At 49.4% G+C, this 17,398-nt stretch overlaps 1 protein-coding gene across 6 annotated transcripts; it reads right to left on the reverse strand.

Moving 5' to 3' along the window:
• Positions 1-2,660: 2,660 nt before the first annotated feature.
• Positions 2,661-16,476, reverse strand: LOC1272941 (uncharacterized). Of its 6 annotated transcripts, none has more exons than XM_061647630.1 (10): positions 16,373-16,476; positions 8,394-13,835; positions 7,362-7,585; positions 6,932-7,278; positions 6,254-6,842; positions 5,611-5,814; positions 5,337-5,516; positions 4,858-5,200; positions 4,613-4,776; positions 2,661-4,541 (listed from the first exon to the last, which is right to left on the reverse strand). In XM_061647630.1, exons 2-10 carry the CDS (start codon positions 12,822-12,824, stop codon positions 4,448-4,450), a joined length of 6,576 nt encoding a protein of 2,191 aa, XP_061503614.1. In that variant the 5' UTR covers positions 12,825-13,835; positions 16,373-16,476; the 3' UTR covers positions 2,661-4,447. The 6 variants fall into 6 exon arrangements, with proteins under 6 accessions (XP_061503614.1, XP_061503609.1, XP_061503611.1 ...); XM_061647625.1 differs by having other exon boundaries at positions 15,989-16,447; XM_061647627.1 differs by having other exon boundaries at positions 16,314-16,446.
• Between the last annotated feature and the right edge of the window lie 922 nt (positions 16,477-17,398).

Raw genomic sequence — 17,398 nt, forward strand, 5'->3', positions numbered from 1 at the left:
CTGCGTCGGTTCGTTGTAGGATCCTCCCCTACGCGAGGAGAATCCCATCCTCGTCGCCACTGTTGTGTCCGCACAAAATGATACTTAAAGACGGTGGTGTCCGTTGCAAACAGAATATATTACATTATCACTATCTTTGGTATCGTTTACAATAACACGTATATAAATATTATAAACGCAACACACACACGCAATGCGGGGAGAGGACGACTGGTCCTTCTCGCGCCGCGATCCTCACTGAGGACGTCACAGGATGACAGCCCTGCTGTCAACGGCGCGCCCTCAGGATGAGGCAGCGGTCTGTCCACAACAAATGGCAAGGAATGTTTCAGTCAATTATGATACCTTGTTGTTTTATGGAAAAGATGGAAAAGATTCCCTTACCTTTGTAAAGATAAAAAGGTGGATGAGTTGCCGAAGCCACAAACGTCTTCTTCCTCTGCTTAGTGCTCTATGTTTTAATGGTGTAGTAGCAAGAGCAATTCTTGCTTCAACAAAATTGAATCTGAACATTTTCTCAACACGCCATAGGGATTTTGATGATTTTTTTCATAAACCAGTTTTTCATACAAATGCATGCTTGTTAATTGATCTGTCAGCCAACCATCAAGCGTTCAACTAAAATCATGCCAAATAAAAAGTGCTTTAGTATTGAGTTCTGACTTTACAACCTGACGATTACACTGGATTAAGCCGAATAGTACATTGTTTCAGCACCGACAAACCGACGTGACACTGGAGTTACAAAAGTGTCCCACACGAAAGTACTGTCATTTACCAGTGAGGCGAACACTTCTGTCAAAGTAAGCACTGTTCACTGCTGCTTCGATGTTAACAACTTTTCTAAATACAAATTGCGAAGGAAGTGTGAGGCAAGATTTTGTGAGAATTTTTGGACAAAACACCCAGGAAAATCATTTTATAAGTTTCCAAATCAATTCAAAAGATGTGAGAAGTACATAAAACAATACGCATTGGAATTTGCGAAGAAAAACAAAAAGGGTATTTAGCAGTTTCTTCTCTGTGTCAGTGTAGTAAGCGAATCATTATAGAGATGGCGCTAGTGTTTAACGTATTTTCATTTGAAATAAGGAGACAACTTTTGAAGCTCATTTTGTTCGAACAGTCACGTCGGTTTGTCGGTGGTTTCAGTTTCGAGTTTTTTGTACTTAAAAAAAGGCTACTCACTTTTTAAACAAAAGCAAAGGCTGCTACCGTGATTGTCACAGATTTGTCAATTTCTCCCAAAACCATGACAACCACACATTTTGAGAAATTGCGAACGCAGTGAGCCATTCTTTCGCGATGGAACCAGGATTCATCGAAGGAAACTATCGTCAAAAATTGTCATGGAAAATGTGTGAGTCGTTTAGAAACAGTATAATATGCGGCCGATTGCAAACGTGTACCAAAAGCTAATGCTTGATTTTTTAACAAATTTGGATTCTAATAATCTGGCCACATCAACATTCTCCATTCTTGAATGCTTCCATTTCTTAATTTCCGCAGTAGGCTCTGCCTTCATGAACTTTACGATTGATGGCAGAAACTAAACGTATTGTTTTGGGATTCGTGAAAGCTCTTTAGACAATTTTATGAATTTTAACTAATTTCTAACTATTTCAAAGCTAGACAAAGAATATTAATAGGCTGCTCTGGTGGAACAGTCGTCAACTTCTACGACTTAACAACATTCCCGTCATGGGTTCAAGCACAGAATGGATCGCGTCCCCATACGTAGGACTTGACTATCCTGCTATGGCTATTCATTAAGTCATTGAAAGCCAAACCCACTATTGGTAGGCAGGCCTTGAACGCAAACGGTTGTTGTGCAAAAGGAAAAAAGAACAAAAAAGTATTCACACATTACTTGCTTAAAATTCATTTGCTTGGCCATTACGAGTGTTCGCAGTCTGCGCGTAAATACGGCTAATGCTCCAATCTTCTTCGGCCTTAACGTTTTACACTGTCACCAAGCTATCAGCCTTTTCTACGGAGGACTTCTGATCCGAACGAGAATCGATACACGCTTGGACTTAAAAGCGCAGACACGTCTTCTGTTAGATCTCCAAATCTCCTGCCTTCTAAGCTAGCCACGAATAATAAGTCTTACCAAAGACTGGCTACTCTAGTAAGAATTAATCGACAAATTACGAATATTGCATATCTTAAACACGGTTCTGCCGTTTGCCCAAGAAATCCGAAACACTATCCGCAATGATTTCCCTTACAAAACTTACCTATTCATCAAAAAATTGTTGCATTTAGTAGTTACGCTTTCACAGTTCAGTAGTTACTTATTTTCAGGCAAAGCCTTAACGTTATTTTTTTACGAACTCACCTTACTCGCTGAACGATTTTCACAGAGTACTACAGAGCACTTTCCAATCTGAAGCTATTCAAACGAAGGACAAAACACGACTAACCATAGCCATTACCTTCCGCTAGAACCTCAACTCAGTCAGAGCCTTCTGTGATCCGAAGAATCACAGGACATACGTATCGTTTCGTATCCTTACTTCACGTATGGCAGCCTACTGCGCTTTAAAACAACTCCTTCCATTCCATAACTACAAACGCACAGTTATGAATTCTTCCTTTCGTAAACCAATTTGCATTACTTGTCTCATTTTCTTTCGCTGCACAAACAATGGACACTCTTATTGCATTGCCCGACCGTTTGTCGTTTTATTGTTTACCACTGTTTTAAGTTGCCTCTGTATCTACCACACTAAATATGATAATAGCTCTCTGTTCAGATGTCTCCCTTACCTCCCTTGTCTTTACCTATCGGTTTCCGTTTTATCTAACAACTCAACACACGCATTGCATTACTTACAATTTATATATGGCATCACGCGACGGCAAGCAAGGTAGCGAAATAAACCGAAAGAAAAGAAACTATTCAAAGGAACTACGTACAATCGATACTGTAAAGTCTAATGACGGGAGTACAAACAGCAGCGATGTCTGTAAACTAGGAAATAGATGAATAGTCTTGAGCTAAATAAGAATCGACCGATTCCCACTGCTTTGGTATGATAGCGCTAATGTCAAATCTGATTCACAAGGCATAAACTAACTTTGTATTATTATTAATATTATTATTTCTTGCTGTTTACTCCACAAAAGACACGCAACATGGCCACGAAATGATATCAATACTTATTAAAAACAGAATCCACAATCTCTATTCTCCTAACGATATAAAATATGCTCACGAGCAAGGTGATGGTATGAGTTGTTGTAGAGTGATTAGATTAGTTTCTTGGTTTTGATTTTGTAAGCGAAATCATTTTGTTTCCATCGTTATCGTCTCCGTGAACTGAAGCAAACATTCCGGTATTCTAGTCACTACTAACATTGGTAAAGTTAAGGTCTCACAGTTGCATAAAACCTTACGGCAAAAATGTTTTATAAATGAATTATTGACGACTTACGCTGTATTAACTACCAAGAAGACTAATATCGGTGGCAACTAAATATGGCATATACTTTACGGAATACTACAAACAAAATGAGTCGTCGTCTTTGTTTGAAGACCCAAACCCAACCGAACTATTGAAATTCCGGTAAGAAATCCTTTTGCTACACTCACACTAACCTTCACACAAGCATAACTGTGCGTCTAAACCTTTTCTTTTTGTTTTTTTTTTATTAAATTAAAATTTGTTACCGCAAGGGATCGTTTTTTTTTTCTTTTGTGCATTGTTTCCGCAACAGCCGTCTGCCGTTGAGTGTCAATCTAGATATTTATATAGCAATTTACACAAGTGACTAAATGATTGCTTAACTTACACGCTCTGCATATCCCTCATGCTGCCCCCGTATTGCTGTGTCCGTTTCTAGCTATAAATTGCAAAAATGGCAACATAGACCAAACTTAGATAAGTCAAAAACGCAGTTTGTTTACCGAACGATCCGTTTTCTGTGATGAATAAACGGTTTGATATGGCGAAACATGTTAAGACATGCTGCTAAATATCAGTTTTCTTCTCTTTGTTGCTTGTCTCTTTTTGGTACAATTTTGAGTTTCCCTAGATCCGTCCTACAAAAGATCATTCCTCGCGTTAACTGTACAATCTCTGTATTGTTTTGTACATATGGTGGGGGCCTCCTCTCTGTTGTGGAGTAGGCAATGCACACCGCACTGAAGTTGCCCATTTTGCTTTATGGACACATTTCAATTCACAAAATTATCTAATCACAATTAGGATTTATAAATAAATATTATATCTCCCCTAGCAGAGCCAATCTTTCCCCATTTCACTTACACTCATCTTACATAGCCTCAATCCGAAACATCAATCGACGAACTTCCTTCTTCTGGTGGTATTGTACGGTTTGGTACATTCAACGATTTGTTGTATCGCCTCAACTATTGTTTTTGGGGTGTCTGACTGATAATTCAATCTTCCCCGCTGGCAATCATTTTCGACGACGGTTCTTATTCTGCTTGTCTGTAGCGACACTTCTCCGTATTACACCGACACGCCAGTGAACCTTTTTTCACCGCCCAGAACTTCTCCCCGTAATCAAAGCTGAAATAGATCAATACAAAGCGTTAAAATCACACGAACCAAGGAAAAGCACGAAAACACACACGCATTACCATATTTCTTCCTGAACTCCAATGTCTTGGCAGGCAAACAAAGCTACTCTTGGATGCCGCTGGTCCTTATGATCGTAGTACACGGATACGGGCGAAACATTCGGCCGGCAGGAATGGTTAAAGAAGCGGCTCACATTTCCGTACGTACTGGCATCGAGGCAGTACTAAGTGTTGAGAGTATGAAACGACGGTAAGCAAAGCACAATTAGACACGCTGTTGGCAGTTGGTACGCCACACAACTTACCCCATTGCCCAGATCAAACAGGTAACTATCATCCAGCCGATGGTTAGCCGCTTCGTCCGGAAGTATCTCTCCGACATACTCGACCAGAAAGGTACCCTTCGGGATCGGTACCATCGTGCGTACGCCCCAACCCTTCCCAGGGATGTAGCACAGCTGCAGTGGTACATCTAAACCATGCTGCACGACCCTGTTTCGACATGAACGCAGATTGCAGTCGCACAGATCGCCACATTCGGTGATTATTGGCGGATCGAGGTAGTTAAAATCGTTCACCAGCCGGCCATCGTTCGTATACCAGGTACGTTCCGAACACAGGCACTCCGAATCCATCGACGTGCAGGTACTGTTAGCGAGAAGAGAGATGCAATAAAGGGCAATTACTATTAACACTTTCGGCAACTGCATAGCTACGTAAAACATACTAATACAACGTATTACAATATGTAATGGTAATATTCAATGGGAACCCATTAACTCACCTGTCTACGCAGGAGCAAACGTGCATGTTGCGGGCGTCAGTGTCAATTGTTACGCGATAGTCGATCTGCACATTGCTTTGAATGTACTTTAACTTCGGCACGGTAAGCTGACGTTCGTTCGCACCCCGGGTATAGTACACAACCTGTATCGGGTGCCGTTCTCTGCCATTGGAGATATCACTGTAGATTGTATTTAAAGAAGAAAAACGAAACGATGAGTGTTATCAGGTCTAATATCAAAGCAGCATTTATTTCACTGTACTCTGATTCATACCTGCAGATGATGTGCGTTTCCTTCAGGTTATTTGATAGGTTGCGCATTTTCACGTTCGCTGCTATAATGTTGCCACACTCACTGTTCGGATCAAGGATAATGTCCTGCGGCAACTGGTTTGATGTGTTACGAACGTTCAATGAAGCACCCATGGCTAGCAGCACAACACAAATTTCGGCATGGCCCTGGCGGCATGCAATATGTCTGCAATTACAAAGAAATCGATTATTATATATATAAAAAGCTGTAACTAAACAAAAACAAATACAAAAATAGGAAAAAGGGGCAAATTAAGCAATACATGAACATTGAAAATCTTTTTTTTGTTGTAAAAGTAGCATGCTGTATGCTGTGCGCATAAGTCACTGAAAGAATTTGGTAAAACAAGCGACGAAACTTTTTTCTCTGTTTTTTTATGAAAAATTTAACAAGCTCAGCTTACGAAACATAAAATTACGGTACATTCCATGAGGAACAAACCATTCATTACCAAATTGTGTAAATTAAAAAAAAGAAATCATAAAAGAAATTATACGTGAATTTTTCGAAAAAAAGATAATAAGTGCCAAAAAAACAATTAAAAGATATTTTAAACATTTACTACTTGAAAACTACCACCATTAAGCACTTCTGTGGCACTTACAGCGGTGTCTCGCCATTGCTATTCTGCAAGTTTGGATTGCAGTCCTTGGTCATCAGCCGGTACAGCGTATCGGAGCAGCCGGACAGGGACGCCCAGTGAAGGGAGGTGTTGTTCAATCGATCGCACACATTCACATCGGCCCCGATCGAGATCAGCTGCTCCACCGTCTGCTTGTGGCGGTTCTCAGCGGCCCACGCCAGTGCCGTCCAGCGCCCATTATCGACCGCGTTCACAAACGCCATCAGGGCGCGTGCCGTCAGCCGCTGTCTAGCGCACTCCAGTATCGTACGCACCGTGTCGTGCTGACCCTGCTTGGCCGCTAAATGCAGCACCGTCATACCGTACGGGCCCTTGAGCGTTGCGTCCGCCCCGCTGTCCAGCAGCAGTTTCACGATGTCACTTTTGGAGCCGACCACCGCACGCATCACTGCCGTGTGCAGCTCCCGATCGAAGATGTTCAGATAGTCGACCGAGCGGGCACGGCACATGATCAGATAGGCCATCGCCGGTGTACCGTAACTACACACCACATGCAGACAGGTCCCATGATGGTACTCCCGAAACCGTGTCTCGATGTCGAACCCGGAAGCTGGAATTATTAGGGAAGGGAAACAACAATGACATCAGTACCAGGGACAATGGCTGCTAACAATCTTCACCCCCCCCCGGCACACTTACTGATAATCTCCGAGACTAGTGCATCATCCTTCTTCGTGCAGACGGCATTGGTGAAATCCTTCGCCGTATGACGAAGCTTCGTCCCTGTACTGCTGGCGCCCGCCGTACTGCCGGCGTCTTTTGCCGAACTTGTTCTACTGGCACTTGAACTGGCGCTAGTGGAAGCACTAACACCACTACCATTTTTACTACTGTGGTCTGTTGCTAGCATGTTCTTTACGCTGCTCGGCACCAACGATTGAACGGTCGTACGGAAGCTATCTTTCCCGTTGGATGGTCCGCTGATACCGTTCGTGCTGCTACTGCCGCCGCTACCAGTTTTAGAAACCGTCATTTTGGCCGGCTTCCTACGATGCAAAAGCGAGTGTTTAGTTTAGCTGGTCATTGTTAATCTCGGGGCGAAAAGACCGCTCTGCTCGCTCATACTTACACCATACTCTTTCGAGAGGGCAGCAGCACTGGTGGCGATGTGAGCTGAATGTTCACCTCGATTTCTCCGTTCGGACACTCTTGATTGCAGTGCGGACATTTGAGCACCAGCGTGGGGGCAGCATGGTCACCGGGACGGGCCGGATTGTACGGTGTGTTGAGCGTGTACTTGTCCGCACATTTCGGATGAAACAGATGTGCATTTTTACACATGGCAAAGTTACCCTGGGAAAGAAATTACAATTCAAAATTAGTTCCAATCTTTTTTGTGCTGCAAACGCGGCAAAGGGGACGCTATAACATCGGACTAAACAACATTGCTTCCGCTATCTAGTTCAAAGATGATAGAAATTACATCAATAAGATGCATTTTTATACCCAAAAAACCCATTAAACCACAACATCCTTTCATCTCGTGGTCCTCGCGACTGTTAAACAACATTTGATTCTATTTGATTCGAGTTTTGCTTTCCTATGTTTGCTCTAAGCACGTGTACCGATCATAACCAAAGAACCCCGGCCTCGCCACCCGGCTACAAAAGATTGGGTAAAAACTACATTCTTGATTCTTTGCTCCATTCCTCACGCCAGTGCGCAGAAAAACAGTAAGTCGACCGAATTCTAATAATAAACGCATGGCGGAACTACCGCCCTGCAAACCCTCCCTCTCCTACAACTGATTCAAATCTTTGTGTTGGCCACGGCAAGGGTCCGACTGGCCGCAATACGACGTGTGTGCACGGGGTACCGATGCAAACACTCAATGCAATGTGGGATGCAGTGTTGAAGCACAAATGAAAATTGCAACCGATCATAAAATGGTTTACGTCTCGCCCGATCCTCCTTCCGACAAACATCTGCTGACGGGTTTCTTTTCCAGGGTCGTGAGAAATGCACATTTTACGGGATGAACAACTCACACTCCCCAGCTTCCCTAGTGACGGTGGTTTTACATAAAGCAAACTATGAACAAACATCAAGGCAATGTACCCATAAAGAATTACAATTACAATACTAAAAGCTACTACTTTACCTGTGTACAAAACCATCCACAGATGGCACAGCAGCCGTGGTCTTCCAGCCGCTTCCGGTGCATGTTGCAAAGCAGCTGAAAGCTGACCCGAGCGCTCGGTCGCAGCATGTTCAGCAGATCGTTCGACAGCTCGTTGCAGCACCCAATCTGCTGGCCATCGATATCGTCCACCGCCGTGCAGTACCCATTGCCGACCGTTTTCGCCACGAATATGTCCGACTTTTGGCGGCAGTGGCAGACGAGCGAATCGGAAGCGCAACTTTCGTTCTCCGGCACTGCTGTCCGGGTGCTGGACGCCACCAGTCCGGATGTTGTGCGCACCGGTTGTCCTGATCCTGGCCCACCACCCAACATGATCTGTAAGCTCGGCGAGGTCGTACCGGGAAGGATTGGAGGCGTGGCGACGTTTTGCTGCGAGCGGGGTCGCTGCTGCTGCTGCTGCTGTCCCACAGCCGGTGCCGTATCCTTAACGCGACGAACTGGCCAAGCATTTGTGGCCGGCCCACTCCGCGAAGGACCAGGCGCAGCCGGGGAAGGAACGGCACGGGAATCGGCCCGACCCGTCGTAGGTATGAGCGTAATTTCGCAACCGAGCCGCTGCAGCGACCGTTTGAACTGTTCCGTTTCCCTGTCCTTTAGCAGCGTCGCGGCGGTAGATTTCGACCCTGCCGTAGTGCTGCCAGCGACCGTTTTCGAAGCGGAAGACCGTGCGCCCAGGGTTGTCACAGTGGCAGGCAGTATCACTGCCGGCGAAGCGGATGAGCGCGATTTCCCGGCGCCGTTCGCTGGTGCCAGCGGTGTCCTGCCACCGTTCGACTGCTTGCCCACTTGTCGCGCGTGTGCATTCGCTGCCTGGCGGTTAGCATTAACGGCCGACGATTTCGGCATGCCCACCGGACCGGATGGGGCCGTTACGAGCGGCACACGGTTCGCCGGACCGGCGGCGGAAGCGAGGGAAGCTTTGCGTGGAGGATTTTCCAGCAGCGTTTCCGGTTTGCGCAGGCGCAACGTAACGTTCGGCCGGCCCACCGTGCCGATCTTCTGCGGCGGCACAAAGTCTGCCTCGCTGCCGCTCGAATCCGACTCGCCCACAGACATCTGCACGTCGAAATCATCCCCATCGGTACCGTTGCGCGGTTGCTGGGCGCTGGGACGCTGCAGCCCCAACCCGGCCATGAACTTTAGCTTCATCTTATCCGCCCGTTTCTGCTGCCGGCGGTTCAGCTTACGGTTGTCATCGGTGCGCGATCGGTTCGCGGTACCGAGACGCATTGCGCGAACTCCCTGCAGGAAGGTATCCACGTCCGGACAGGGCGGTGCGTTCGCTTTGGCCGCCTGCCTTGCCCGCGCCTTCGATGCGGCTAGCCGATCGGCGGGCGACGGTTCGGCTGGTCTCCTGCTTGGCTGTTGTGGCTGTGCCGACGGTCCCGCTTCACTTTCCTTCTCCTGCGATGGCGGCAACCGTCTGGTGGACGAAGTTCCGGACGAAGCCGGTTTCACTGTTGGTGGCATGGTCACCGACACCAGCGTTACATCCTCGCTGCTGCTACCGATCGTGCTGCTGCTAGCGACCGAATGTTCCACCACGTCTCGAGCCGGTTTGCGTTGTTTCTCCGCTTCCACCACCGAACCTGAGGGCAGTTCGTCCTCATGCACCACCACGGCAGGGGAAGACTGCTCCGATCCGATGATGATACGCCCATTGTTGTGCTGCTCGAAGCCCTGGCGCAGCTCCTCGTTGGCGAGAATCTTGGCGGACAGCTTGATCGGACGCGACAGGCGCCCCTGCGAGTCCACCTTGTCACGGCGGGCCAGTGCGGACGCCAGGATACCGTCGCTGCCGTCCCTGGACACTCTGGCCGCGCGTTTGTACGGATGGAGCGGAGCTTTGTCCGCGCTGGCAGCTCCGGGACCGGACGGTGTGGACGTAGCCGTTGGTGGCGTTGCTTCGGCGGTGCTTGGATTTTTCCGCTTCCTGCCACGTCGCTGCGGCACTTGCTGCTGAGGGGTGGATTTTTCCTGCTGTGCGGGTGTCGCCGCTACCGTCACCTTGCCACCGGCGTCGCTTTCCTCTGTTTCTGCGGGAAACCCCGACCGGCTGGCACGACGCTGCTCGGCCGCTTCCACCACCTTGGCCGGCTCATCGCGGGCTGGCTTTTCACGTGCACGAATCACCGGCGGCTCGTTCGATACCACCGTGGCGGCAGCTGGCACCGACCGCTCCTGGCTCAATCGCTTCCGTCCCCGGCGACCAACGATCGATTTGTCGGCGCCGGTCTCCACCGTATCAAGCGGCTCGTTTGCCTCGTCCGCTGCCGGTTTCACCGTCTCCGAGGCACGGCGAGTCATCACGGTGGGCTGTGCCGGCAGCGTACCGGCATTTCCCTGCTGCTTGCTCCGCAGACTACGGTCGGACTTGAGCGTGCCCTTCACCTTAGCCTCACTAGCTGGCCCGACCGAGGCGCGCTTCTTGGCTGTCGCTCCATCGTCCACTTCTTCCTCCTTCACCACAATCGTGGATGGTTCGCTGGCTACGTCGCCGTTCGGTTTACCATCACCCGCCGCTCCGGCAGACTCCTTCTGGAAGCGCTGGGATCGTCTCTGCGAAAGCGTTGTGCTGGTAGCCGAGGCAACCGCAGTAGCAGCGGTAGCCACCACAGCGGCTCCCTTCTTGCTCCGTGTCGTTCGTCCTGCCGGCTGTTTGGTCTTGTCGGCGCCATCCTCCGTTGAGGTATTTGCTGACCCTGCGTCGGAGTGTGCTTCGTGTTCGGCGGGCTTCCTATCTTCCGCCGCCATTGCTTCGTCAGTCTTCGATTCTACCAGCTTTTCGTCCGACCGTGCCTCGTCGTCCGCCTTCGTTGGCGAGCCGCTAATGGAAGACTTTAAAGCGTCGGAGTACTTCACCTCGCCACAATCGCCCGCAGACTGATCGTCGTGGCTGAGTTTGTCACCCTGCAACGCTCCGGCCGCTTCTTCCTGTGGGTTAAACTTTTCCTCCTCGCTTTCGGTCACATTTTCGGTGGGAATGGCCACCACGACCAGCGGTTCCGGTTCTGATTGCTTCTCATCCGGCTTCTCCGATGACACCATCGCCGTACTGGCATCGTTATCTTTCGGTGGGGACGCAGTTTTCGCACGATCGTCAGCATTCGATTGCTCCGCTGCTATCTTGCCGTCTGACATGCCATCTTCATCGTCTTCCTCGTCCTCTTTGGACGTTTCCGCTAGCTCCACCACCTCGTCCATCTCGTCGGTGTTGATGATGAGCACATCGTCTTCGTCATCTTCCAGCGTTGATGCGTCGTCCAGTTCCGCCACCGCAACGTGATCCTGTTCGTCGTTCCCCTCGGCAGCACTACTGGCACCGTCGGTCGGTTCACCCTTTTCGCTACCCTCCTCAAGAGCAGGTTCCTGTTTGCTTGCTGATTCTGCAACGGAGACGCGCCCCGTACCATCTCTCTCTACTGCTGCTGTCTCGCCCTCGAGCGTATTGCTTGACTTTGTCTCCAGTTCCAGCTCGTTGGTTTCCATCGGTACATCCGGCGCATCCGTCTCATCCGTGTCCCGTTTCAGCTGCTGCTGCTGCTGATCGCCGGCCGAGTCCTTCCCCTGCGCCAGACCCATCGAGGGACTTACACTCGCACTACTACAATATGGCACCTCGAGCAGCGATGACTTCGTGTCCATCTCGTCTTCCGGTTTGCAATCTTCCTGCACGATTCCGTCCACCAGCTCCTCCTCCTCCTCCTTCTCTGTGCCCAGCTTCGCTAGGGCTGGCGGACTACTTTTCCGATCACCACCGGGCAGCAGCGAATCGTCCGACGGCTCCAGCCGATCCTCATCCACCTCCATCGCGCCGCCTCCAGCAAAGTCTTCCGCCGAGTCGACCTCGATCAGCTGGCTTAGCCCGAGCGCTTCCTGCAACTCCTCGCCGCTAATATCCTTCGCTATCTCTATCTCAATGTTGTCCTCTTCGTCCTCCCCGCCGTCCTCTCCCCCTCCGTTTGCTGTCTCGGGGGGCGTCAAGCAACCGTTGTCACCCAGCAGTGGCGCCGGCGATCTGCTGCCCTCATCCACTGCAACGTTGCTGCTGCCACTGTCGTTGCTGCTATTGCTGCCCGTTCCTCCCACCGTTCGACGCCGCTCCCTCCTTGCCGTGCTTCCGCTTGCCGTACCACTGCCACCGCCGCTGGTCGCACCAGCACTCTTGCGTCCGTTGGTCTGACCGCTGCGCGTTCCACTTCCACCGCTACCCGCTTGCTGCTGCTGCTGCTGCTGCTGGGGCAGACGCGTCCGCGATGCAAACTGATTGTTCTTCAGCGCTCGCCACTTGAGCGTTTCGTCCATCGAGATCTCCTCCTTCTTCGGGATAGCCGTCTCCTGGTTGAAGGCGGACGACATTTGATTCAGCAGATCGTCGATGAAATCCATCGTTCGCGTATGATCGCGCTCGTGATTCTTTCGGCTAGTTTTACGCGACCCTTGCACCTTCCGGCAGCAACAATCTCCAACGGGTGTGTCGCTTTCAGTGTAGCTCTGCTAACCACACACCATTCCCTCCGCTCCCTCAAGTTGCACGGAAAACCAATATCCAATTCCACGATCTGTTCCGTCTCACTTTCTTCCCCTCTTCTCGCTTCTTCAGTGTGTTCGTGCCACTAATTTTCACCCTCACTGAGTCACGCGCGTCACACGGTCGCCTCGATTCTCACACACCAACTCACTTTATTCTTCTCACTTCCTAACGCGGCTCGCTCACTCGGATGTATACTATTCATATCTCACATCTCACATCTCACGGGCCACTTTCCGTGCGGAGTAGCAAAAAACAAACACCCGCTTCCGGGACATTCCGGACGGTGTCTTTTACGGTTGCGATTGGTAGCCATAGAACACCATACCACCCCCTCGCTCTTTCACCCTTTGTTTCGGGGGCTGTTTTCGTATCCGTATTCACTAGCTAGCGACGACACTGCAGCATCATGGCACACTGTGCCTCGGCCCCACACTAATGAGAAGTGAACCACACAACCTGGGGGGGATCGATCGCCCCGAGGATGCTCTGTTTATCGTAGGATGCTCCCCTCCCCGCACACCACTCTGCAAGCGTTGTCACACAGATAGATTGCCGAATGTTCGACCACTGTCTTCACTGTTGCCAGGGCATCCAACACGCGCAATCATTTGCTTGCTGCATCCCCGACCGTGAACCGCTTGCTCTGCAACACATCAATTACACACAGCATCGAAAAGGGACCACTGTATCCAGAAACACAAGCAAACACTACACCGCACACTCACACACGTTCATGTATATAGAGACACACACGCACACACAAACACACACAACAGAGACACACACGGTTACGGTGCGAAACGCATCCTTGCTTTGCAGCCGCACGCAGTCCTTTTTTCTGTGACAGTGAGAAGGAAATGCAAGGACTAGAAGTAGAAGAAGAGAAGGGAAATTATAAACACAAACACGTAAAGCTTAAGAAAGAAACAAATCTGCACTCAATGCTGTCGGGCATGGGGAAGGAGTTTCGATGTTGTGTGGGCACAACACACACACATCACCATCATCCCGTTTCCATTGCGCCATGCCATATGCACGTAAAAGGAAACCACGAGCAAACACCACGAAGAAGACACAACTCACACTCTGTCACAACGATCTCGCCCTTTCGCAGCTACAACACACGGCATGAAGGGAATGAAAAACCCTACCAAGTGTCAAACTAATTCCAACGGGAGAAGGAGAACAAAAAAAACGCATGCCGAGCACAAACAAACTAGATTTCCCTTCGATGCGAAGATCGCCCAGCTGCCCCACACACCCCACCAGCGCGCCACACTACTGGTGAAGCTGGGAAACTGTGCACCCTACCCCCCCCCTCCCTCCTCCCCCCAATAGCACAGGGGTGGAGAGTGGCAACAGACTTATTTTTCTGCAACTTTGCGTCCGTGTCCCCGTGTATGTGGCACGATGTGTACAGCAGAACGAAGCAATCACAAGCGTAATAGAAGCAGCAGCTTCTTCGATCGCACAGCGCAGCATAGCAGCAAAACTAAACTATCCATCCACACACACACACACATGCACACATGCACACGACCACAGAGCACTCTTCGACCTGGGTAAATGGCTCTCGACCGTCGCATCAAATCAAGCGCACACACACTGCACACACTCCTTCTCCTGCTCTAGCTTTGCACGCTGATAAACGGTGCTGCTGCTGCTGCTGCTGCTCCTCTCGCACACAACACCAACACACAAGCAGCACGCCGCACCACACACAGCAAAAGCAGCAACAGCAGCAGCAGCAGCAGGCGGCGCTGTAACGTAGCTACCGTGTGCCCTGTAGCTGAAGAACGACGATGAGTGAGCAGAACGAAGGCAAAATACGCATCCCCGCGGTAAAAAGCGTAGGGCGCGAGCACTGGTGGAGGGTTTGCCGATCCGTGTAGTTCTTCTGCAGGGCCAATTTACGGTCGGCGATTGGTTAGGTGTGTGCGAAGAAGCATATTGGAGCAACTACCGTGTTTTCTTCTGCTTCTTCTTCTTCTTTATGCTCACTTCGCACCCATTAGCGCGTGTGGGCATCTATTACTTTCGCTTTTGCTTGCTCTTGCCTTTCGTTTTCGTTGCTTCTTGCAGTAGCACCACAGCATAACAACACCACAAAGGTAGAACGACGGGCAGAAGATGTCGGTGGAGGTAGCGAATAAAAATTACAGCACCACCACACCACCACTGCCTTTTGTGTATGTCGCGCACTTTTGGGGTTGGATCGAATTTCCTGCACAGCATAAAAGATTACCACTTCTTATCGAAATCCCGTGCCTGCTTCCCCCGCCCTGTCTCTCCCTCTTTCTCGCTTTTTGTCCGTCTACCTCGCGGTCATACACTTTTCGATGTACAGTTCCACACACACACACATCACACACGTCAACGGGGCAGCCTACTGCTCTGTGCTCAACAAACACGCACGATCACCTTCTTCGGTTGGGATATCATCATCATCATCATCATCACCATCATCACACGCCGCTGTGTCGTCGGTGAATCTTGCAAACGCGCGCGCACACACATATACACCAGCGAGGCGCACACACAGGCGCGAGAGTTAGCAAAGCAACCCCTCAGCAGCAGCAGCACCCCAGCAGCATATCATCAATGCCAATCTGCTCTCTGTGTGTTGTCCTCGTCTCGATAATATTATCATCACCTCTCGACGCAATAGCAGCCCAACCCCAACCCGCGACACCCTTCGGGAGGGAGCGCATTTGCACCCACAAATTAATGCAAAAATTTCGACGACTCCGTAGACGGCAACGATAGGAAGGAATGGATTTTTCCCTTATGTCGCGATTACTACTGCCCTGTACCCTTACTCACTAACCACCTTTAGTGCACCCCGTTGCCTCATCGATTGATCCTCACCACGCATAACTGGCCGACATTTTCTTTCGACTGCCTCCCACCTCCCTCCCGTTGCTGCACAGCAAACAATAAACCACACCACCACCGCGCACCAGCGGTTTCGAGATGGAACTGTTCACGCAAAGACACTGCCGGGGATAAAATAAGCTACCTTTTTTTTCTTTTCTTCCTTCTTCTGCACTGGGCGACTCCGCAGCCCCCGGGGGAACCTCTTGAGCAGGGATTGTGCTGCTACACTACACACTACACTACACACTACACTACACACAAACACACACACACACACACTTCACCGTACCAAGAGTCTAGTCGGGACGATCTCTACCCCGATTGTGTCTCTATTGCTACTTGCGACCGTTCCACCGTTGTTCGCAACAAACCAAACCCGTCGTGTTCCTTCTTCTAGCACCCACACAGGATTTGGCCCCAACTGGCCCGCACTTTCGTCTCTACCCCTCTCTCTCTCTCTCGCTCACTTTGCCTGCACCACCCCTTCGGGGGGGATGTCTTTTCCTGCTGTGCGTCGGGAACCCACCGAAAACGCACCCGAGACGAAGAACGGTGTGTCTTTCAATGCTGGATTTTCTTCGCATACTCTCTTTGCAGCAGGCACGCACACGCACGCACGCCGTCCGTGTAGCTGTATGGGTGCGGAGCGTCGATAAGCACGTTGTTAAGGGCTCTGGCAGGAACGCAAGACGGCAAGAGTGCAAAGAGTTCACCCCCTTGCATGGTGTCTCTTTCTTCCGTTCGTGCGTCAATCCGCTCATTGCTACTCGCTCATGCTCTCTGTGTTTTTGCAACTTACCACACACTCTCTCACACACACACACGCACATACATGCAGGTGTGGAAAATCACGTAGTCCTCCCCTGCAAATTGAACTTCTTTTTCCCGTAGAATGCTCAAGAAGCAGCGCAACACGATCGAACGTGCATTACATTAGGGGGGAGGGAGGGGGGCGGGGAGTGGAATTTTAGGGGTTGCAGCATATTTACCAGCCAGCGAGGATCACAACAGCGCTTGGGAAACGGATAACGGTGGCGCATGCATCATGCCGGCAAAAGGGGGATTGAAATTTAGTTTCGATTTTATGTATCGTTAGATGCACTTCATCTTTCGGTGTATCTTTTTTCCCCCTAGGAACAGAATATATAAAAATGTTATTCGGGTTTGTCGATCGCTCGTTTCTGAGGGTTAATCATTCTCAAATAAGGTGTCCTTTTCATTCTTGGTTCATATTATTTATATCTCAAAACTGCTAATATTGCAGCTTACGTAAGTTTAAGCGAGATAGTTTAGGGAAATTATTGCAAAATTGTAAGGACAATGCGCGATGCTGATTTGTTGTGTTTTCTTCCAAACGAACGATGTTTTTTTTTACTAAGAAAAGTTAAATGTGCTTTGTTTCTACGAACTTTTCAACACGACCAGTATATACACGTGCAGCGTAGCACAGAGGGTGAAAATATTAAAAATTATTTTCATTCTATATTTTCCTCAAACATGGCACACAATTTTTATTTACTGTACAAAAACATGTTTTCATATAACAAATAAA

The sequence above is a fragment of the Anopheles gambiae genome, chromosome 2, assembly GCF_943734735.2.
Source record: "Anopheles gambiae chromosome 2, idAnoGambNW_F1_1, whole genome shotgun sequence".
NCBI classification, from domain to species: Eukaryota; Metazoa; Arthropoda; class Insecta; order Diptera; family Culicidae; genus Anopheles; species Anopheles gambiae.